The 23901-nt window shown below is 39.7% G+C and overlaps 1 protein-coding gene across 1 annotated transcript; it reads right to left on the reverse strand.

The window, feature by feature from the left end:
- Positions 1-2132: 2132 nt before the first annotated feature.
- On the reverse strand, positions 2133-23178 carry LOC137971287 (uncharacterized). The gene is made up of 7 exons (XM_068818091.1): positions 22902-23178; positions 20123-20231; positions 17458-17541; positions 15135-15288; positions 12996-14920; positions 12458-12505; positions 2133-4362 (listed from the first exon to the last, which is right to left on the reverse strand). The coding sequence occupies exons 1-7, from the start codon at positions 22904-22906 to the stop codon at positions 4135-4137; spliced, it is 2553 nt and encodes an 850-aa protein (XP_068674192.1). The 5' UTR covers positions 22907-23178; the 3' UTR covers positions 2133-4134.
- Between the last annotated feature and the right edge of the window lie 723 nt (positions 23179-23901).

Raw genomic sequence — 23901 nt, forward strand, 5'->3', positions numbered from 1 at the left:
CGGCTTACAAAAATCACAGAATTAAAAACCCGTGAGAAAAATATACCATTCTCGGATTACAATTGACACCTGTCAATAATTTTGCACATGTTAAGGCGGCTAAATACGAGATACAAAAACCCTCAACTTGGCGCGTCAACATTGTTTCGTTGCAAGTTTGGGTCGATGTTTCCCGTTTTTCGCTCACAACTTGTCGCGCAACAAATGTGCTCGTGTACTAGCAAATCAACCAATCAGCGCGCTGCATTTCTTCAACCCGCAACGAATGTTTTTGTTGCTGGTCAAGTTGATCATGAAAAGTGAAAAACGCGAAACATCGACCAAAACTTGCAACGAAACAATGTTGCGCGACAAGTTAAGGGTTTTTGTATCTCGTATTTCGCTGCCTTTATAAAAAACAGTCATGAAACAGTCACGCTCTCCTAAACAACGTCAGCGAATACAAACCCCACATCCTTGCGTTCCTGAGGTTCATCGGAACTGTAACTCAGGCACTATTGCGATCATCTCCATCATGTGAAATTTGATTCTTTTCGGTGAAGAACAGGAAACACCGTTTCGATCTCTGACTTGAAGTTTTCGATGCTCCAGCTATTCGTGCACCATGAAACCATCGTTTTCTAGGGTTATACGAGTACGGTGGGTCGGAACAGTTTCGCAATCTGGAGTGATAGCAAGACCAGATCTTTATGCACAATACTTACAGACGACTTCCTCCTCTTGGACTTTGAGCCACGAGAAGATGATAAACTTGATCTCTTCTTTGAGCCTCCCGCCAATGATGGAAGCGATCGCCTGAGTTACACTTTCCGATGAACCTCCTGAATGCAAGGATGAGGGGTTTGTGTTCGCTGACGTGTTTATGCTTCTCGTAGCTTGCGTGCAGGCTCTCCGAGGGACTGGGGTTGGGGTTAGGAAAGCCTGCCCGCATGGTTATGAATTTTGAATGCCGCGTCCAAATTTTGGACGCAAAATACTGATTGGCTGAAATTTAATTACTTGGTTACGTCACCACTGACCAGCTCCGATAACGAGAAAAGCGAAAGGGCTCACCGCGGAGATGAGGTAGTCAAAACTTGCGCACGAGAAAGCTGTAGAATGTTGCCATTTTACAGCAACTTTAAAGGTCGAGAAACGAGATGCAATGGCGTCTCTGATGGACGGAAAAGAAGTTCTAGTTTTGTTAGCCACAGGATTCATAAAAATCCTCATTTTCTAACTGTTTCGAATACCATTATGATATCTTTTCAGAGGTTCTTCAGTAAAAAGATTCGTAAGGGTTCCGTCTTTTTCCGATGATCGGCGTCGAGTTTGAATGTAGGAATGTACATTCTAAAAAATATAATTTATGCCTGCTCGGTTTGGGCAGGCGAGTCTCTGATTGGCGGAGATCAACAATGGCTCACGGGCTCCGGTTCCCGAACAGCGGCTGGTAATCGAGCATAGTTTTGCTCTCCCGCTCTTTCCCACTCCCCATCCCGTGGTTTTGTCACCCGCCCCAGACCTATCCCACGCGCTTCCAATATGGCGTCTGATACGTGTAAATTATTGCTCAGTAAAATACACTTTTTATCGAAACGCACCAAGAAAGCCATCTACAACACCAATTTTCTGTCTATAACTTTAAAAAAATCCAATTTGTAATGCTCGAAAGTGGACAGGCTGAAATGAAACTATCTTCTTTGGGGCAGATGAAGACAAAATATAAGAGGCTTTCTGATGGCTACCTGTCACTATGACAACGATCACGTCACAATATTAACACACTCTGGAAAGCACTGGTGTTCTTGGACCATATACGTTTAGGTTCTTGGTTGTGACACGGGGTTCGATCCCCCGGCGAGCTAGTTTGGCGGCTCGGCTCTTAGGGGGTGCACCCTCACGTGATGCGGTTGTTTTCTTATTCAGTGCTCTATGGGCCTCGGGCATTGCACTTCACCCGTGGGTCCCTCTCTAATAAAATCAATGGATTAATGGATGACACCGTAAAGGAAACAAGCATCCCTCCCGTTACAGAAGAAAATGGATGTCATTTGATGGATGACATTTCCAATCACTCCACTCAAACGAACCACTTAATTCACATTAAGAAATGATTACTCTAATAATCGCACAGCAGACCTTGTCTAAAATTACAAACTTTAATCGATAAATACGTGCATGGTCATCAGACCAAAGTATATGCATGCTTTGTTGACTTCAGAAAAGTCTTCGATTCGGTATGGCACAATGGACTTCTATACAAACTATTACAAGATAATGTCTGAGGGAGTTCTTTTAGCCTAATAAAAAGCTTATACACGAATTCTACTTGCACTGTCAGGCTAGGAAGTAATAAAACGCGACCTTTTCAGTATGCAATCTTGAGGCGTTCGCCAAGGTTGCATCTTACGCCCTCTTCTATTTAACCTGCATCTTACTGACTTCAGCCCGTTTCAAACGCCGAACTTTACATGTGCCGAATCTAATGCAAATGCGAAAAATCTATTGTTTTCGCTCATTTGCATTAGTTTCGGCAAATGTAAAGTTCGACGTTTGAAACTGGCCTTAGTTGTTCATTTAACAATATCCTATCTGACCCATTAGTTTTACCAAATGGCATGAAACTCAACTCCCTTTTATGTGTAGATGACTTAACTGTTTTATCACGATCTAAAGTAGGACTTCAAAACTGCTTGAACACCTTATCCTCGTATTTCAACTCCTGAGCCCGGTTGTTCGGAAGCCGATTAACTTAACCCGGGATTAGCTAGAACATATACATTTGTTTCATGTGTTGAACTTTTTGGTGAAAGTTTCTTTTGCTTATTTTTGTTTTTCAAGATTGACTTCTTCTAATGTAAAGTTTTGCCGAATATCAGCGTTGAACAGCTTGTGTGAGTAGAGAAATAAAATCCTTGTTTATTTTTTAATCTAGGATTATCGCTAATCGGCTTTTGAACAACCGGGCCCTGGATGCTAAAAATTAATCCTACGAAAATCAAGATAATGATTTTGCAAAAATTCAAAAGAAAATGCGTCTCTAGCTTCTACACTGTCAATGAAAAAAATCGACATTGTCCAAACTACATCTACCTAGGAACTTGTATCACATCCACTGGAAACTTTACGTTTTCACTAGACCACTTAGACAAAAGGCCCTCCATGCTCTCTTTAGTTTGAGACGAAACACTGATATGGTCTGAAACCTTAACTTGAGTTCAAAATTTTTGACTCCATGATCTCACCAATTTTAACTTACAGTAGTGAAATCTGGGGTACCTTTGTTAAGTTGGATTTCAAATCCTGGGACAACTCTACAACCGAAAGGGCCCATCTCAATTCTGTAAACGATATTTGAAAGTACATAACATAGCGTCAAATATAGCAAGTAGAGCGCGCCGAACTTGATTAATACCCCACAATCATATATATCAATAAAACTATTACCAATTTACAATATAAAGGTAAGAAATTCGAATATTTCAATTTATATGACTTTAATTACAATTCATTGGATGACAGCAAAATCAAGAAAGATGAAAAAGAAATGTATCTTACTGGAACCCGAGGCTTCAGCACTCACGTAAACTAAGGTTTTATCACTCCATCAAAAAGAATTACAGCCCTTCTGCTTACCTAGTTTCAACACGAAAAAATCCCTTAAGAAGAACTCTCGTAATACTTAGAATAGGTTGCCACGCTGCGCTCACTCGTGAGATATACCAGCAGCACGAGAGGATAAAATTCGTATCCCCTCGCGACCAATTATATTAGCTGAGATCTTACCATATATAAAACTTGTGCTCACGACAACGGAGCAAAGACATCTATAACAAACTGCAAATGGAAAAAACCACCCTTGAATCCCAGCGTCAATTGGAGGTTGAACCTCCAACGGTTTAACCGTACGTTTTATCACTTGCGGTAATAACCCGCAATTTGAACAAAGGCCTTATCAAATAACTTCAACTGACTATTAAAAAAGATTCGCACTATTCTATCGCCATTGCATGGTACAGGAAGTGAAATGTTTTCTGAATTGCAAGACTTCACTCCTTTACCACCACGGCAAAAGACCTTTCTCTCAATCACGCCACTAGGACTCTTGGTGCTTACGATCAGTTCAACCTCACGACGGATTTGTGAAAGTACCTAAAACTGAGCCAAATCATCTGCAGGAAGAGACCAGGGATACACGAACCGAAAACGCAACGACTCCGCGTCGGGAAGGTCATCAAACTGAATCATTGAAATTGTAGCGTAAACAATGACTTCAGTGGCCAGGTCAGGAACTCCTTCGTTTGCCAAGTCAATGCATAATTCTTCTTCAACCGTGTACTTTTTTCCTTTGATAGGGTAGAATGGACAGGTGTATTTATCCTGCAACAAAGTGCACAAGGTCAGACAGTCTTACAAAGTGAGTCCTGAAAGAGAACGTTGAAGCTATCCCATTTCCCACACACCATCACGCTGCAAATCTAATCTTCAATTTAATGTCAAATGTCAATGTCAAAAAAAAAAAAGCAATGATGCAACAGCTTTGATTAATGAAGAATTTCGTCTATCATTATGCAACTGATTCAGTGTAAAGCCTGGATAGGAATGAGTTCTATCCGGACGATCGAGGTCGTCTCAGTCCCCCGGGTCGTTGAAGCGATCGTCTGGGTAACCGTTTCCAATATAATCGCCCCGGTCGCCTCTGAACATTATTTGAAACGACTGGGGTGATCGTGGCGATCCGGACGATCATATGGAAACCAGGCTTAAAACAGGGTTTTCATATGCCGTAGCAATTCGTATATCCAAGAATGGATACATTGATTTCTTGAAATAACCATAATAACAAAAACGTTTTGGTGTTCTTAGTTCACTGTATACCTTAGTTTATTTTATGTGGCAATTTCATGGAAACAACTGTTTTATACAGTCCTATAAAAGTTATTGTATATACCCTATACCAATTTATTTCATAGGTACTGAGATTTATCCATGAAAATCATAGTGAATAAAATTCGTACTGATTCTAAATGTAGCCAATCAGGAACACGAACGATAAAATTTCACTGTGAAGAAATATCGTTCGTCCAATCAGCAACGCGAACGACAAAATTTTACTAGTGATGAATGAACGTATCGAATGGAAAGTCATCCGACAGCCATTGCACAAAAACCGCCCGCTTTGAAGAATGGCCTAGGGAAGGTTTGCTTCTTTTTGCATAGTTGAGGAATTTATTTTAGAACATGAAAACAGAAATGTCGCTCAAAAAAACCGAACGAGATGTACGATTGCTTAAGCGACTTTTGAAAACGAAGGTCGAAGACAGGAAAATGGAAGAGTTATTCCAGCGGTTGAGCTGAATGAATACTGAATACATCAACCAATTTATCAACTCCGTCCGTACTAAAGACGGCAATCAATACGAGCCAACTTTCCTTCGAAGTTTAGTGGCTAACTTGGAACAACAACTGAAGAAAAAGGGCTATTCCACGAGCAGAAACGACCTCGGCTGGTATTTGAGAAAACCAGAGAGGTTCTTTAGTCCAAAAAAAAAAAACAACTAAGGAAGCAAGGAAAGGAATATAAACCCAAAGCGCCAGTAGCTTTGACAAGCGACGAACTAAAAACACTCTTCACTTTGGACTACTTTGGAATACCTGAAACACAGTAAGTGTTTTAATTATTTTTAAACAAATTGTCGGTTGGGCGATTTTAAACCATTGTTTATTGCTTTCATCGTCGCACTCCATTTGTGCGACATAAATTTGTCTATCAAACACTACCACGAACAAAACCTCAGTACCTATGAAATAAACACATTACAGCATGGAAAACGCTTTGTACGATTTTTATTCACTCGTTGTTTCGTATCAGAAAACTCACTCGTTCGCTCACTCGCTCCTTCGTTTTCTGATACTACTCAACTCGTGAATAAAAATCATACGCGCGCATTTTCCATGAAGTAATCTCTATAGTCACCTCCGAGCAACTTTGCGCGGGATTTGCGCCCGAAAATATTGTATATACGTAATCGTTGTAATCGTTTTAGTATATACTAAAACAACAATTCACCGAATATATGGTCAATATGGCCGCCGCGCGAGTAAGGCCCATAGTTGTTAATTATCATATTATCATCTGTTCTATCTAGGAGTCGGGAGTACTTGATTTTAATATTGTGGCACCATTCTCCTATATTCTTGATCGCTACCGTTCACGGGGACACGCACTCAAAAAAAGTTATACTCGTAGGCGCCGAATCCACTCATGGTTTTTGTTCTTTAAGTATTGTTTAACTGCTCGTATAAGTCATGAGGTTTATACGTTCTCTTCTAGCTAGTTCTGTAACAGCACAAACTTTTAATTCTTGTAGGGTGTTCAATTCGATTTTTATATTTCTAATTTGGATATTTGGATCGCTATGAATATAGAATTAAAGACTTACGTTATCGGTGTAGGCTTAAAACAGTCTGAGTGCGAAAGAAATTCAAGAAGAAATTGCAAACATTATTACTTTGTTAGTATAGCATTCGTCTCCGTTTTTGGACTTCGGACCCTTTATTCATTTATTTATTTACTTATTCATTTATTATTATTATTATTATTATTATTATTATTATTATTATTATTATTATTATTATTATTATAAACCACGGACGACTCGGCGATAGTGCGATGGCGAAATATGTATTAAAGAGTTGTGTGCGTGACCGGAAACGAGTTTTTGTGTTTTTGTTGCATGCAATGCAATATCCGGTCATTGTATGCCAAGAACACATCTTACCGGGCTAATTATTGGGTTGCCATATGGCAGTCGGAAAAGTTGCGCAATAGGGTCTTTCCTGTCACTCCCCTGCTAAGTATTGTTTTTGTGCCTGGAGTCTTCTGTGCGTATCTTTGGTAGGTTTCTGGGGATAGTATAAATGCGTACATTTTATCCGGTGGACAAAGTATAATATTTAATTAACCTGCAATAGCGTCGAAGTTGATGTAACGCGAATGGCGTTTAGTGGATCTTTAAACAAAATATACCCTTATGGAATTCAAAAATGAAACTTCAATTCGAAACAAGAGAGTTAACCAGTTGTTCAACCGATGGATAGCGCTATCCGCGGAATGAATCACTATCCAGTGGAATGATAAGTCATAGCGAAACCAATTGCTATATCCACTGGATAGTGATTTATCCGGTGGATAGCGTTATCCACCTTTTGGGGCCTGGGGCCTGGAATTTTCAAAGCGACGAATAATGGACTTTGACAACAATTGCACCTTTCGGTCGTCCAAGAGTGATCTGTATTTCTAAATATTTTACTAACTTTTATGTTATGTACAAGACTGAAACCAAATGGCAAATTCTGTGGTAACTTTGTCTGGTTGGATATGGGTTTAACAAACTCATTAAAAAAGTCGAACACCTTGAATGCATCTGTGTTATCTCTGTTGTCTGGCTATTTATATTCATTTGCACTGAACTCTGCACGGTCCTCAGGTAAAAGAAAATGGGAAAAATAATTGGAAATGTGACTAATTCTTGACAGTCAATATTATTTGAAAGAAAGCTCTTTTTCTATTTTACTCTTCATTAATCAAAGAAAACGTTCTTCAGAAAAGGTTTAGGGTTACCTAAACCCTAAACTCCAGAACTCCGGTGAGAAATTTATTTAGCTGTGAATGGTTTTTGACACGGAGTGTGTTTCTTGTTTGCACAAACGGAATAAAATAGGAAAGGTTTTTGTTGCCTCTAACAGCAAATGTGTTGTTTGTTTCAATAAAATTTTAGGCTGGAAAAGGTTTTTGTAAGATTCTTCTGCCTTTGTGGATTCATAGTGTTGTGTATTAAAATATTAACTAATTTGTATGCGTGGGTTGAAATTTGATATGGGAGTAGTTTTCATAACGATGACAGGTTGTTTAGTGATTCTGGTGTAAAACGAAGTTAATTTGGGAAGCCAGCAATTTTTCTTTCAAAGCTTATATAATGCGCATTTAAGTGAATTTTTACGTTCTCGACCAAATTTAATTTATGCAACAATTATGTATAAACAAGAAGTTATTTCAAGAATAAATAGTGTTTCGTTTCCGTACTGATAATTTGTTAGGGTGTGAGGCAAATACGGAGAAACTTACAGAAAACCACTTATGTCTTACATGTAAAACTGTTTCAGTCCCCTATCAGACATAAAAAAAAGATTGACCATCTACGGCATCAGTTTATTGCTTACGTGACGAACGGCTAACTTGTGGACTTGTTTTGATGCTGGAAGTGTACTGACAAAATAATTCGTGCATCACACTTTTAGTGGTTACAACCAAAGGGTTAACAGACTGAGTTTCTCGTTCTTCAAAAGACCATATCTTTAGTTTCCGCGCCAATAAGTAAACATCGACGAATATCACTTTTTTTTTCTGTTACACAACATTCCAGCGTGTAAAGGTAAAGGTACACCTCATTTAACGTCGGTAGTTTCTTTACCCTCTAGAGCGAGGGTATTCTCCCAGGGAGCCAACGGTGCGCTCATTTTACCACCCGGCTCTTTTCATCAGTGCTCCGTTTTAAGAGCATTTAAGGCTACTTTAAGCTACACTGAAGGGAAAGAAGTCGAAACAAGGAGGTGAGATCCGGAGATCGAAGGTATATCGCACTAACCGACCCCGGGGACGACCGAGTCTTAGCTTTCGTAGTACGAAAACGTTTCTTTGTTTACGAAAACTAAGACCCCTTGTAAACAGTGGAAATTACGCACTAACCGACTGTGACAGCCCGTACAAAAGGCAACCCAGTTTAAGCTCACGGAGCGTCTAGTATTTATAATTCTCCCGGTGTTGTTAAGAAAAAGTATTAAATATTTTTAAATACCATTTTAGAAACTTGTACAGCATCTGTTTACTGGTTTTGATCAAAGTTAACGACCGTTAACAACACCTTTAAATAAGAATAACTACTGCTTTCCAAACATTGATTTTGTTCAGGAAGGGCTATTACAATGTAGGTAAAAAACAAAAAACAAAAATGGAAATCCAGGAACTAGTAAATTTGATATAAGTGTTAAATATACTTTAAATCCTCTACTCTTTTCTTCTAATTTTCTTTCTCAACTTTTTCAAGAATTTCTGCTTGTTTCTTATCCGCAAACACGTCGGAACCAGCTTAGACAGCCTTTAAAATGGTACTGGACCAATGTAAAGCCTGTAACAATCCCACTCCCAAAGAATTATTTTGTTCCAAATCTCACGTGTATGTTTTTCATACCCTACAGGTCTTGCTAATAAAACATTTCTCCCCGCATAACCCCTTTTACCATTCAAAGTCCCGTTCCAAGAACTTAAATTTAAAACCCACGTTCTTTCATTCAGGAGACCCATAAGTTCATAAAAAATTGTCATCGGTATACTTCGCATCCGTCGCTCTTTTCTCTTGAACCTCATGAGCTAGACCGCCGCAGTTATAGAATGATAAAAAAGTAGGCACGCATTGCGTACGTGTGGTAGTGCCGTAACACAGCTCTTTATTCTATATAATTGTAAACTGAGCTGCGTTTTGTCTTCTAGGAGATTCAAGTTGTCTTTGCGCAATATGTAGCTCTAATAGCACACGATATTGTACACGTATATCATTGAAGTGCCATGGTAGATGTTTTAGGTAAATAGCCCCCTGAGAAGACATGTGGTTACTAGCAAAATACTGAACCCAGAAAGATTGAAGAAAATAAAGGGAATCGAGAAACAGTGATTTCGAGGCTGACATGTTGATCATTTTACGGAAGCTTGTATGTGCCATCCGACTTGTAAAAATCCGACATCCGAGTTGTGGAAATCCGACATCGGAATTGTACAAATCCGACATCCGAGTTGTGAAAATCCGACATCGGGTTGTAACAATCCGACATCCGAGTTGTGAAAATCCGACATCCGACTTGTAAAAATCTGACATCTGAGTTCTGAAAAATTGGGTTGCAGCCGGGTTGTAGATGCTCGGTCTCCTTGTATTGTTTTGTAAAAGACTCACTAGTTTAAGAATGCAATGCGTGTATACGCAGCTAGATTAATAGGCAGCACAGGAGTTTCGGGCTTTCAGACTTTTAACTGGTGTTTTGCATAGATAATAAGTTGCATTTACATGCTGAAATTTTAAGCTAGTGAATAAATGACGTTAATTTTCTACATCCAACCCTCTGAGAATCAATCGGTCAGTTTTGAAGATGAGTGCTGGCGGACAGTGAAATCCAAAACTTTCACTTTAAAAAATTAAACTGCCTTTGGATAAAAACCAAAGAGCAAAATTTTGTTACTCAGGAGTCAAATAAACACAATTTCAAAACCTGCAGAAAAATAGGAAAGTGATTTTTGATCAAGCTTATAGTGGTAAAGTTCAAGTTTAAATAAAGCTTAAAGTGCTTAACCCGAAGAACTTCCAAAAAATAGGGGACAATCGTAATACCCCAGCTACAAAAGCACAAGCAAGTAATAAAAAAGCAACAGTAATAAGGGTAAGAGATAAAAAGCAAAGAAGTACAATAAATGATGAGATAAGATAGAGTTTAAATAAAAAAAGTAAGTCGATCATAAGAACCATCTCGATCTCCGTTAACGGAATTTTCGACATCGATTTTGGCCACATGCGCATGTGATCAGTAAAATGTGATGACGCGCATTGAAGAAGTAGCGGGGGAAGTCGATAACGCCCGACTGGATAAATGATTTCCGATGACCCCATTAATGTTATTCGGAAGCAGTATAGAGGGCATTAATTCCGATTTGGGTAATGTTGTTGTTAGTCGGCAATCAATTTTCCGGCCTTGGTTCCACTTTGTGTTATTTTCCACATCGTGATTGGGTAATCTAATACCTGACCTCGAAAATCAATTTTCCATAGCGGAAATTCAATTTTTCTGTATCGACATTTCCTGATGTAATTTTGAACGGTTTTTTAAGGCCATATTTGTGGTTACAGATCGATAATTATGAAGCCTTCAATTCACAGTTTTTCCTTAACGAGTATGTCCTTGAGAGATTTTCTTTCCTTGTATTATATGTAATGATAGTGTGTGCTGTTTAGTTTTTCCCTTCTATCGGGATCTTGTGCTGCTGCATTAGATGAGAAATACGTTTCCACATAGTTTATAGCCACTTCTAATATGAAGGGTGTTTTTTGTGGTTCTTTGCATCTGGCGTAGCACTTCTTCTCATAAGATTATAAACCTTCAAGTTTTATTCATGCATGGTCCTAGGATGCAATCAGGATTTGTTTGTGACTGACTGACGCGTCCTCAATAAACTTTCACATTGAAACTCGGGCTTCTGTAGACAAAATAGGATGTTTCTTAAATAAGTTTGCCAGTGATGGCCGGATATTTACAAGTCGCAGATATCCGATGCCGGATTTTTACAACTTTGTTGTCGGATTTTCGCAGATTTTCGTAACTTTGTCGGCTTTTAAACAACTCGGATGGCACCTACAAGCTTCCGTATCATTTTCAAGTTCCCTTACAACTTCTTTTCCACCATAAGCTGAAGTGTGCATTCTGAGCGTCTGACAGCTTTTTAACACAAAAGTTCACTGAAGTTGTCAGGAGGGGTTAGTATCTGGATGGGTGACCCAAAAAACCTATCACTTTGCAACAGAAACATGGAACCGAAAATTCGAATTTAACGCTCATAAATGCGAACTAAGCAAGGTACAGATTTTGTTAGCCTGCTTTATGCAAAACAATTACTGATGCAAAAGGAAATAAATATTGATACACAGTTTTTAGGAAGAGCAGAAGGGCGTTTTCAGGACGGTGGATGGAAAATAAAATATTTTGCCATCAGCAACAAAATTTGCGACAAGAAAACAACGTTAATTTTGAACCGAGAATATAAAAAGTTACCATCAGCGAAGAACATTTTGGGAGATTTTTGCTACGTTCAATTCTTCTATTGTACTTTTTTGGCTGCAGAAGTAAATCGCAAAATCGAAAGTGACATCGAATTCAGCGGGTGCCGTGATCAAGTTACCATGCGTGTTTACTCGCAAAACAAATGATACATCTATGTCAAAATGATTTCAAGATACCGGGTTTTTGTTTTTGTTAGTTAGTTAGTTTTTTGTTCTTTCAAGTCTTATAAAGTTTGACAAGAAACGTACGAATGCAACACAAAGATCACAGTCGCCTAACTCTTAAGGTTGACCATTGTTTCTGCAAAGTCAAAAATTTACTCTCCTAGACGAGGTTATTTATCACCAGGTAATTCCATTGGAAACAGAAGAGGCTTTATTATTCATCAGCGTCACAAATTCTTGCCGATTTGGGGCTCATTTTGTTGAAACTCAAGCACGCTTCCAACAGACCTGTTTATTTTAATAACTCATGCACCCGCTGCGGGCCTATTGGCACCACGGACACTCTAACACTCTTACTTACACTCTTACAACCCGGTGACATAGTGTGTAGTGCTACCTCAAATATGTCATATATACTTTTATTCTCTTACCATTTCCTCCTGACGCTCCTTTTCAAGAATGTCTGCTTTTTCCGTGGCCTGCAATCAAGTGAACCGGGTTAGACCTTGTCGTCAACATGGTCCTCGATCCAAGACCGCACTTTAATCCAAAACCTAATTCTAGCGTTTTCGTATCATACAGCTTGGGGAGGCGGCGTGGACCAGTGGTTAGGTCCTTGGGTTTGCAAGCGGTTGCCCCGGGTTCAATTCCAACCTCAAGTTTGGATTTGTTTCGGGTTGTCCCAGATTCAACTCTACCACGCTTTGTAAATAGCCACCTAGTTGCCTCCTGCCACTTGGGGTTCTTAATCATGTTCCTGTTAAGTTTAAATTGCCTAGTTTTTCAGATTATTAAAACTGGGTTGCCTGTGAACTAGTTTGATAGCTAAATGCAATTCCACTATAAACAAAGATTTACTTTTTTTTCCAGCTCTTGCTAACAAAACAATTGTTTCGAAACCAAGGAACCAAAGAGCCATATCATTTCAAGTACCCCATTTTATTTCTCGTCTTTGCTTCAATCTCTTACCCTTTTCTCCTGAATCCTGTTCCACACTTCTTTAAGAATTTCTGCTTGTTTTTTCAGATCAGCCATCAGCTCCCACACTGGAACAAGAGCAGCGCGATCTCCTCGATCAATCACATACCATGTTGCATTGTTGCTTTGTAGTAATTGACTAAACATTTCAGGGTTTGTAGTTGGTGGTCCTAGCACTTGCACAGTCATTTCTGACATGAATTTCACGTTCTCGGTGGATGAAGCATCAGTAGAGCCACTTATTTCGAATGAATTTGTCTTCACTGAGCCTCCAATAGAGACTCCAAAACCACTGTAACCGGCTGAGACCTCGGTGTCAAATTGCTTGCCTGCTGCCATCATTACTTCTGATACACTTGCTTCTCTTTCAGTGTTCACATCCAAGTTTCGGAAGAATATTCCACCCAAGGTGTGAACGCCCTTTGGCACGTGTGATCCATACATTTTCAAAAAATTCTCGGCGCTTTCTTTGTCCTTTACCTCTTTCGCGTGACCTCTAGCTTCATAGTTCAGCTCCATATCTTCCAGGGGGATGCGGAAAGCCTTGGTTGGTTGAGAAATGTACTGGGTAACAGTTGCGCGAGTTGTGTTTCTCTGCTTCTTTGTTGAAGTGTCTTGGTTGCTTTCACTACTATGGGCACCAGATGCGCTAGCATGAAATCCCCAACCACTACCTGTTACCGAAGCGGCTATGCTGAGACCGGAAGATTTCGCCGTTTTGTAAAATTTGGTCGATGCTTGCTGTTCGGTTGATTTGAAGAAACGTACTTGAAATCCAAGAGCTGGGCTAAGCCACTCCACGTATTCTGGTTTCTTAAGTAACGGGAAAGGTGGACTTTCGGAGAAACCTTCTATGTTATTATCGTCAAATAGGATACCGTAAAGTGCCAGTCCACCGCTTGCCGCTGAAGCAATATCTTCATTTGTGACATAAGGCGGTATTGCCAGAGAATCTGATGCAATGTTGATCTCTCTATTTAGCTGCTCCAAAAGGGCATTTGGATCATCCTTTTCCTGTTTGTCCCATCCTTCTGGTAGACTCAACTTGCCGGCAATTTCCGTCATTTTCTCGTGCAACGCCTTCTCGCTTTTCTCAGAAGCTTCTTGGGTAATTTTACGCGCTTCTTTAGCAAGCCCCTTTGCCTCTTTAATTCTTTTCTTATTCTGCTCAATCTTCTCCTTTTGCACCTTCCTTTCTGTAACACGCTCGCTACTCTCGTTAAAATACATTTTCTTTAAAGTTGAGTGTTTTTCTTCCTTGCCTGCCTCTTCAATTATTTCTAGCAGTTGCTGTTTTGACATGTCGCTTGCCGATTCGACGCCTTTTCTCTCAAGCTTTTCTGCGGTTTTAAGTCCAATGCCATACCGCTGGCATTGCTCTCTGATTTCAGTTCCTTCTGCAAACAAATTCTCCACAACTGAACGGTCTCCATCAGTTGCTCCTGTTATTAAGTTGTCGAGCTCGCTATATTTCATTCTCCGAAGCTTAGTTAGAGAGGGGCTTCTCTTGATAACTTTTTCGATCCAGCTGTTCTGACCTTCGACTTCAATATCGTTAGAAACAAGGGCGCCAAGTGTTTCAAGCTTTGGGAGAAGTTTTTCAGAAAGCACCACGTAAAACGCATCTTGCATTGTTTCATATTTCTGGGCCTCGCAAAGCTTTTTGGCAAGGTCAGTTTGCTTCGTTGTGTAATCACAGACAAGTTGTAAAGCCATGTCACTTAGGCCATTTTCTTTAAGAAGATTTTGCAAGTCTTCTTGTAGTCCTCTTATTGCCACAGCGGTCAATTTAGTTAAAAGCTTTTTCTTGTCATATGTATCTTCCAGGGAATTAATTTCTGAAAACAGGGTTCTCACTTCAACTTCTATGTCCTCTGGCTTGCCATCAGTAACGTTGTTGAGTTTGGTGCTAAGATCTGCAGATTGAATAGGACGGATTTGTTACGAAGAGATTCTATTAATGAGTACATACCCAGATGGTTAACTATTAAGTTGTATAACTCTCAGCAAATCTCTTTAACTCCATAACTCCAGCACCAAAAGTTTGATATCTTCTTCAACAAAATATTATACGGATACTAGACTTCTTATGGAAACTCATTATTCGACAAGTAGAGGAATTGGAAATACCTTGTAGTTCAGTTTCATTTGTTTGGGGAGCATTCCCGCTTTGTTCTCGTTCTGCAGCGCCTTCTTTTCCTCCTCCTCCTCGCAAGCGAAGTAGCACCTTAATATTGCAATCACCAACAATACCCTGTTCTTGTAATGGTTTATCGAGTACGACCTGTGTTAAAAGGATGTGAAGTAAGTGATTAATAAATCGTTTTGCGGGACTCACTCATTCATCCGTGCAGGGCAGTTTCCGGCGTTGTGGTCTGTCCTCTGTGTGATATTAGTTACACCAAGCTGCTTTAAAATCCGAGGGTATATATGATATAATATGATATGATATAACATGAAATGTGAACATTCATGCATGTACGCAATTATGGCCTCGTTGTTTGTTTTACTTAGCCTCCTTAGGATACTTAATATGCTATTATTCTCTATAAAGAAACGAATAAATCTTATTTTAATAGTCCATATAACTTATTACGTTCGATGCAGGAGAACGCATACCACTCATGTCGTTTTTCCCGCGCGTTTTATGATATCCCATGGGTATCAAGCCGAAGCCAGACCTTTTCAGCATTTCGACAACATTTTGGACTGATTGAAACACATGGCATAGATCTAATGTGATATATAGTCATTCTCCGCCGCGCCGGCAGCTGGCAATTGCACGTGCAGTGAAATCACTTGCGGTCGCACAGGGAGATGGTATTTACCTGCACGGTGAAATCACTTAAAACGTGGTTTTGAGATTGCAGGCTCAGAGATTGTAGACAATGCGCTTTTCGAAAGAGAGAAGTGATCCTCGCAATTAGCTGGACAATTTTGAGCAATAACTGTCTCTCGTAGACACCAATCACCAAGAAACAATTGTATAAAATTGTCCAGCTAAGTAAGAAGCTCACTTCTCTCATTCTTCTAATAACTGAAACTTTAAAATATACATTCATTTCAATGTGCTTTTGTGCCTTCTTTTTCGCAGGTTTTGTATTTATGTCTCCTAAAGTGACGAATGGTCAGGATTCCGTTAAATATGAGTATTCCGATTGAAAAAAGGCATTGCGATGCGTATGGCATCTACGAAAGGAAATAACGCGTCGTACATCTCTTTTGTCTCCCATCCAGATATTACTGAACCCCATCAGACAGGTATAACTTCAGTGAACTTGTGTCGTGAAAGCATCTCAAAGGATTTAAATGGGAAGACGAGCACTAAAGCAAGCTGTTGGTGCTATTAACCACTGTCAACCTGAATTTGGAGATTCACAAGTCTCGTGTATATTAATGCACTTTATTCACACCAAGAATTGAACTAATAATTACAGCAATTCGCGCTTTAACTTGCTGTGAAAAAAACGTTGAAGTGTACTCGGAAATGATCAGCATGTCACCCTCCATGCCGATGTTACTCGATTCCCTTTTATTTTCTTCAATCTTTCTGAGTTCAGTAACCACATGTCCTCTCAGGGTGCTCTTTATCCTGTATCGTTTCCTGAGAAACGGTGCGTAGTTATTTTGACCACAACTTAGAATCTCAAATCAAACAGATCGCACTTACTTATGATTTACAGTCTAGCCAAGGGGCAAAGTATTTCAGTCATAGTACTCAGCGCTAATTGAAACCATCTCAAAGAAGTACATGCTCGTATCCTCATACTTGGTTCCTATAAGATTGTTTCTTTCCCTACCCTTTCCTACTGTCTAACGCACTTCAATAATCCGAGATTCCTCGACAGTCGCTTTGGAAGCAAAGAAGAAGGGAACGTCGAACGCAATAATTACATAACTCCTCTTTCTTCGCTCCTCGAAATTCCAGGAGTAGTTGAGAAGAAAAGCGTTTATAAAGACACTAGTTGAGTAAAAGCTCTAATGTTTAATTCTTGTTTTAGTGGCTTGCACTAATTTAAAAAAAACCATTTCTAAAACTCTACGCACAGAAATTCTTACTTCAGTTAAAAGTTTGCTTCCATAATGTTCGATTGATAAGTCGATTCTAAGGTTACATACACCTTGTTACAATGAGCGATTTATCGAGGGGTTTTCTCTTTTCATATATACTTTTTTAAATGAGATTTTCCGCCAGAACAAAGTCGGTGCACCCCATATTTTCTCAATTTCGGAATAAGCAACTGCATGATTCCCTTAAAAGATTCTCCTTGGGATGTCAGCACGAACGTCGTCACATAGACTGCTAAATGGCTTTTCCACTGGATTGATTGCGAAAATGTGATAAAAAAATCCAAACCCCCTGTTTACAAGTATTACAACCTCTAAAAAGGGCCCAACTTGTCAGCTGACCATACATAACAACCCTGAAAAAAAAAAGTTTTGAAATACTTACAGTTTTCCCTCTGTGCACGAAATACTTATCCTTTGGAAACTGGCCACAAACGTTTTCCATATCAAGAATCTGTTCGGCAAGCGACTGATAAAGTAAAACAGGAAAATAGAATTGCAAATCGCTGTACACATGTTCAAGGATTTGTTGGCCTTATATTAAAACTATTAATACTAATTGCTGACTTTAAGTACTTCATGACGTACAGCCTCACGATTTCTCACTTTTGACTTTTCCCCGGACGCATGATGTGCCGAAAGTGGCTTTGTTTTGGCAACTATATATAGACGGAAAGAAATGGGATGATCAAATGGACCCTATATTGCATAACAAGAGAAATTACTCGCTACAATCAATGCTTAACACTGAGTAATATGTAGAGGATATTACACGGTGGCGAGAAGATATGAATTTTATGTTCGAGTGGCAACACATGGAGCCCATACAATCCGTTTGAGTAACCGTTTGTAATTTTATAATAACTGTATAGGATTCACCGTTTGCTTCTTCTGTAGCGAGATATCGATAAATATGTGCCTTATTTAACATTGGTCCATGCACATATTTATCGATATATCGCTACAGAAGAAGTACACAGTGCACCCAATACATTTATTGTAAAATTAACCCTTTCACTCCTGTAAGGGCCAATGAGGCTTATAGATTTTACTCTGTCTAACGCCAGACGATTTTACTCGTCAATGGGGAACCCCACAGGAGTGAAAGGGTTAGACACGTTACACTAACAGATTGTGTGGGGGCCCTGTGGTGGCAAGAACAATATATCTCTGCACGAGCGAGTGAGATATTGTCCTTGCCACAAGAACAAAAAACTCATATCTTCAGGCTCACGTGTAATTTTGTTTTTATTATATGGAAAATAAATATACACGGTAGAGCCTGAGAATGAAAAGCAGGCTTTCATACAATTATTGGGTAACTGTGTTAATTAAGCTTGATACAAAAATACCCGGTGCCCAAATTACGAGAATGTCTACATATAACACCGTCAGTTAGGCCAAAATACACGTTAACTGATTTTAAGTAGGCCTAATAAAAATTCGATTACTGACTCTGAGTTGAATCACCATATAAAAATTTACGATTTAATTTTTTTCTGCATACACACCATTCTCGTGCTTCGGCTCTATTACCGAGCTTAAGCATGCGCGTTTTTGAGACGCGGACGGCAACTGGAAGTGAGCTGTTTTTCCTTTTAACTTGTCTTCACACAACCACATTTACATTTCTACGTATCTTTTCTCCATTAGAGATGATTTGTATAAAAAATCTGGGAGACACCACTTTCCTGGCACGAGAAATGTCGTCTTCCGGTTGCCGTTCGCGTCTCAGAAACGCGCGTGCTTAAGCTCCCTAGCTAATGAGGCTGCCGCCTCGTCAGCCTCGCGTCTTCGCTCGGCTAACTCGTTAGCAATTTAATTTTCGACATCGAATATTGCGTTTCTAGCTTTCTCACTGATTCATTCAATCTTGGTTATCAGCTGATATACCGTATGACCTTATATGGTATATGAAAACTGATTGCGTCAAGTGTTGTGAAGCTGGAAACTGATTGGCTTTAATTTACAAGTGTTTAAGTGTTCAGAATGTTTTAATAAAAACAGGGGCCCATTACCAGGCGTGAGGAACTCCCATACTAAGCCCATGTTATGTCATTTTTACTGACCGATCTATTTTTAGAATACCTTTTCCGCCAAAAAACAAAGGTAGTTCCGGCTAGGTGACGCTATGACGTCAAGTTAGTTTCTTGTGATTGATCATCGGGTTTTCTAGGGAGAAATTCAATCTAAAAATCGCCGTGGAGAAAACGCCGAAAACGCTGAAAACGCCGTGGCAGGAATATAGGGCTGTTGTTCGCTCCTAGTAATGAGCTACTGATAAAAACGATTATTCCATTCGCGCATGTTGCATATGAGACTGGTTATTGCTGGTTTGCATCTCACGTCATGGCCGCCATGTTGGTGTACAGAACAATGCAGCAAAATGCCTTTTGGGAATTTGATTCTATTTTTATGCAAAACTTGTGGGCCCATCTTCTGTTGTTTTGTACAGCAACATGGCCCTCTCGTCACGTGGATGCAAACCAAGAATAGCCAACTCGGTGCTACGCGCCTCGTTGGTTATTTACAATCTCATATCCGAGCGAGCGCTCATAAAAATAATTGTTAAATATCATATATCGAGATTAAGCAAAGAAAAACACAAGAAACGGTTTAGGGAATTTTTCATTCAAACCAATGCGAAACGGGAAGCTATTTTGTTCTTCTCCGTTTCCTCAGAAGTGAATACTCCCTTGCTATTAACCTCTAAGCTAGCCAATCAATATGCGTGGAAAGCACCATTCACTTGTGTGTAATATATACTAAAAGTCTTTATTTAATGACGAAAAGTGCATTAACCCAAACAGGTATCTAAGATAAGACCTTTAAATGAAATCAAATCAAACTGAATGTTGGTTTTCTGAAGTGGGGAAAACCGGAGTGCCAGATCGAGGAAAAACTTTGTGAACGGAGAAGAAAACCCACACTGATGGAAATCCAATATGCCGTAAGATTTGGGAATCAATCCCAGGCCACATTGGTGATGGACAATCAGCAGTGCGCCAACTCTCAATAACGCAAAAAAAGTGTTAAACGTTGCTCTTTACCTTTTGAGGGTCCACTGAACAGGGCATCACAAAATCATTCAACAGGTGTACAAACACAATACACTTCCCAGTGCCGGGATCATTTGACTTTCCAGGAATCATGTTTTTCCTGTGTAAGCAGAAATAGAAGCAATTACCGTAAAGTCCGAAAATCCCATTGTCTTTTGAAGAAGCCTATTCTCCACAATTGAATATAAGCTACCAACTCCCCACCAACCGCTTCCATGCACCCCCTGGTCTTACCCCTTAGAGAGTGTGGATTTGGCCCTCACTCCTAACTCACTCAATACTAACCACATTGGCTCACTGTTACCACTATCTGTATTAGTTTCCACAGAACAGACTTAGTTTAACGAAGCTTGAATTAGATAAGTGTGTTGATCTATCACTTTGTGGCCTTGCCCCAGCACAGTCACAAATGGATTTATTTTAGATACACTTTGCGTGCGAAACAAAGGGCCGCCAATTTTAACCAATCAGAATAAGCCATAGCACGCGTGACAGCTTCTGCCATGTTTTTTCAGGGACATGACAACTGATTCTTGCGGAAACGGGTATTCTAAATATTGACTCATTTGTGACTGTGCTGGGGAGCCCTACCATGCCATAACAACACTCTTATCTAATTCACTCTGGGTCTTACATGGAAAGTGAATATATTTTTGTGAGTCATAAACCACGTACGTCAGCTATAATATTTTTATCGTACTCTTTATACTCTTTAAGTAGATCATTTTAAAGAAACCGTTTCGTTTCTTTACTTGATTTCTTTGCAAAACCGGCAACAAAAACAGAAAAAACATTTCGGCCATAAATGATCGTCATTCCTCGAAGAACGAAAAACATGCTTTCCTGTAAATTTCGACCTATTCATGTCTTCGATCGTACGGTAAAAATGGCGCGAGAAAAACATTTGGGCTAAACTGTCACGTACGGTAGGTGTTGTGTATCATTTTGCATGGACAACCGCTTGTCGAAAATACTTTTTTCAAATCCTTTCCCACAAAAACGCTGACGCGATGAATCTCAAAAATCTGGATTTAGCTTTAATCCGAAGTATCCTCCTCGAGTGTGGATACTTTGGATTCGTGATCCGTTTTTGGATTTCGCCAAAAAAAAGCAAAATCCGATTTTGGATTCAAGAATCAGTTTTCAGATTTTCCCAAAAAAACGCAGAAGCGTGAGAAAAATCGAGCGTGAAAGAAAAGTTTTATTGAAAAGCAATATCCAACTTGTGGTGTCTTGACATCGTTGGCTCCCCTATTATTAAACTTGTCTTATGTTCCTGTTATTTGATTATTTGGTTCTAATTACATGTTAACAGTAAAGCTGAAAGCAGGGTGGCCTTGTCCCTTTTGTATAGACAAGCGCTGGTAAAAATAACATCCGCTTGCTGTCACGGCGTTACTTCGTGTCACGATCAAATTCTCAACCTGCGGATATTGAATCCATTTAAAGCGCTTCGGTCAACAACATTTCTTTCCATTTAAATTTCGCACAGGAGTTACTTCCTAGATGGCATTCTTTCATGGGGCCTCATCATAAATCCACTGTAGAATGTGTTGCTCTTCATGTGGGTAACGGTGTTTACTAGTAAAGCGCTTTCCTTACCCAAGCCAGTTTTGCGTTTCTACGGTTTTAATGCAAGAACACAATTAGCACTTCACCTATCGCAAATACTAAGGACTATTGATCAAAGTCGAACATTACACAGCATTGTACGGCTCATGTAATCAACCATCAATCAAGATGTTACCACAAACAAACAACATTGTGTCCAGTTTCACCTTTTTGCGAGTGACACGAGTGCATGTAAAATGTTTGCTACTGTCGTTCGAAATATGACACCTTGATATGTCCATGTCATTGAAGTGTGCCAAGCGAGTGAAAGTTTCCTGTTTTAAACACCGTTCTGTTCCAGCAAGTAATGTATGTTCACGGTTTCTTAACTTAATGAAGCAAAGAGAAAAGCATATGCCAGTGATTAACCCGATGTTTGTTCATTTCAGTGATTTGGATACGAGAGCTTTAATTGATCCTTTCATACTATGCGAATTTCGTGCTTGCGGCCTGCCACTTATACATTATCATTTCTTTTGCTGTGCATTACCGCATAAAGTAAAGGTACGCCAACGAATAACAAAGGCACAGAGGAAGACAAAACAGGACAACTCGTTTTTATTCGCTTAGGTGAACTCGCGCATACGCGTCGTACATACGTATGGCATTCCCTATTAAAATCTTTCACTGTACTCATTCGACAAGCATGGTCGTGGTGGTAAAAGATAAATCCGAATTTTGACCATAGGGTCAAACTTTGCTTTAGTTTAGTCTGCTTACTTCACTTGACGCTTTTTCAAAAACTTTAAAATCCAAAACATACCAAGTACCTAGCTCAAGGATACATGATGCATGTCCTCTCTTGTATGTGGAAGTACATGAAAGGGGCGAAAGGAGTTCGAAATACCGACACGAGGAAGTGGAAGGTCTCGTTGATATAGTATATGACCATCTTGATCAGTTTGCGGAGGAGTATAATCTCGATGCAGTTAAACCTCACGTTTTTCTGTTAGCTGCACCAAGCATTGCAATTTCAGTTGAGCACCTGACAGTTTATCGGTTTGTTATGTCAACTGGATGAAAAGGTTAGTAGAATATGGCAGTCTTCTTATGTCGGATTCGAAATCGTTTGAGGCTCTTAACTGCTTTGATTGTTGTGTGGGCCGTATACTTTTAAGCCTACTCCGAAATAACAATTAAGTATGATTGTTGTACTTACCGCATTTGAATTGAGTAGGAGCAAAGACAGTGTAGTTAAAATGGCTGACCAGCGCGACTGGTAAACCGCAATAAGATTTTGCACTATTGATGCCTCAAATTTATACGGTTTTATCGACAATGAAGGCGTCACTGGCTTAATATTCGAGTAGGAACCAGAGGAATACACTGACGAGCACCTCAGTAAATCTTCAGTGATAATACTACCTTCGCGGTAGGTTCGATTTCCGCCTCTCGCTCGAAGTATCCTCCCCAAGAAGAGACGCCGAGATTTCGGGAATGAGCGCCGGCTCATTTCCCGAAACAGCGGCTGATAATCGAGCCAACAACGAGTGAAAGAGACTGTATCAAACAGTGGGAATCGCCATACTCAGTATTCATCGAAACATCGATCAGTGATGAAAAAAATTCGAATTAGTAAATGTTTTCGTCCGCTCAATTGCGTGAGTTCATATAAGGTGGTCGATGGCTATATAAAAAGGAAGTTCCAAATCAAATGCCAAAGGCATATTTACAAATTACCAGTATTTTGGCACGGAACCGTATCGTGTGGAAATGCACGCGAGAAAAACCTCTGGTGCCCAGGGTATCATTTCGCAGGTTCCTTTCCATTTCAACGCATTCCTCGACCAATCTGTCCAGGGGAATGATGCATTTGCTGATTGTATATATCAGACACGTTGCAAAGACGTTCAAAACAACCTGAATTCGTCTTTGGCCAACGAAGCTTCATTAGAAATAGAACGCAAACTGCGGTGACAAACATGAGGCTAACAAGATGTTGATGAAGTCTCAACATACATCTTCAGAAGTAAGCGTTAGCTAATGTAAAACGTATTAATAAATAATTAAGTAAAGTACGAGAGTCTGACTCTGAAGATGACTTCCGCTCAGGTTGTCGAAACGTCAGTCAATGTCATCTCAAACAGTCCTTCAACACTCACCCGGACGATCGTACTTTACTTAATTATGATATGACTCCTGGGTTCAAACCATTTACG

Source organism: Montipora foliosa, chromosome 9, assembly GCF_036669935.1.
Source record: "Montipora foliosa isolate CH-2021 chromosome 9, ASM3666993v2, whole genome shotgun sequence".
NCBI lineage: Eukaryota > Metazoa > Cnidaria > Anthozoa > Scleractinia > Acroporidae > Montipora > Montipora foliosa.

Coding starts and splice junctions, on each gene's coding strand:
- LOC137971287 (XM_068818091.1), bottom strand. Junction 17,542..20,122: donor GTTCAGTGGACCCTCAAAAG/GTAAAGAGCAAC, acceptor TTACTTTATCAG/TCGCTTGCCGAACAGATTCT. Junction 15,289..17,457: donor TCGTGCACAGAGGGAAAACT/GTAAGTATTTCA, acceptor CTTTTAACACAG/GTCGTACTCGATAAACCATT.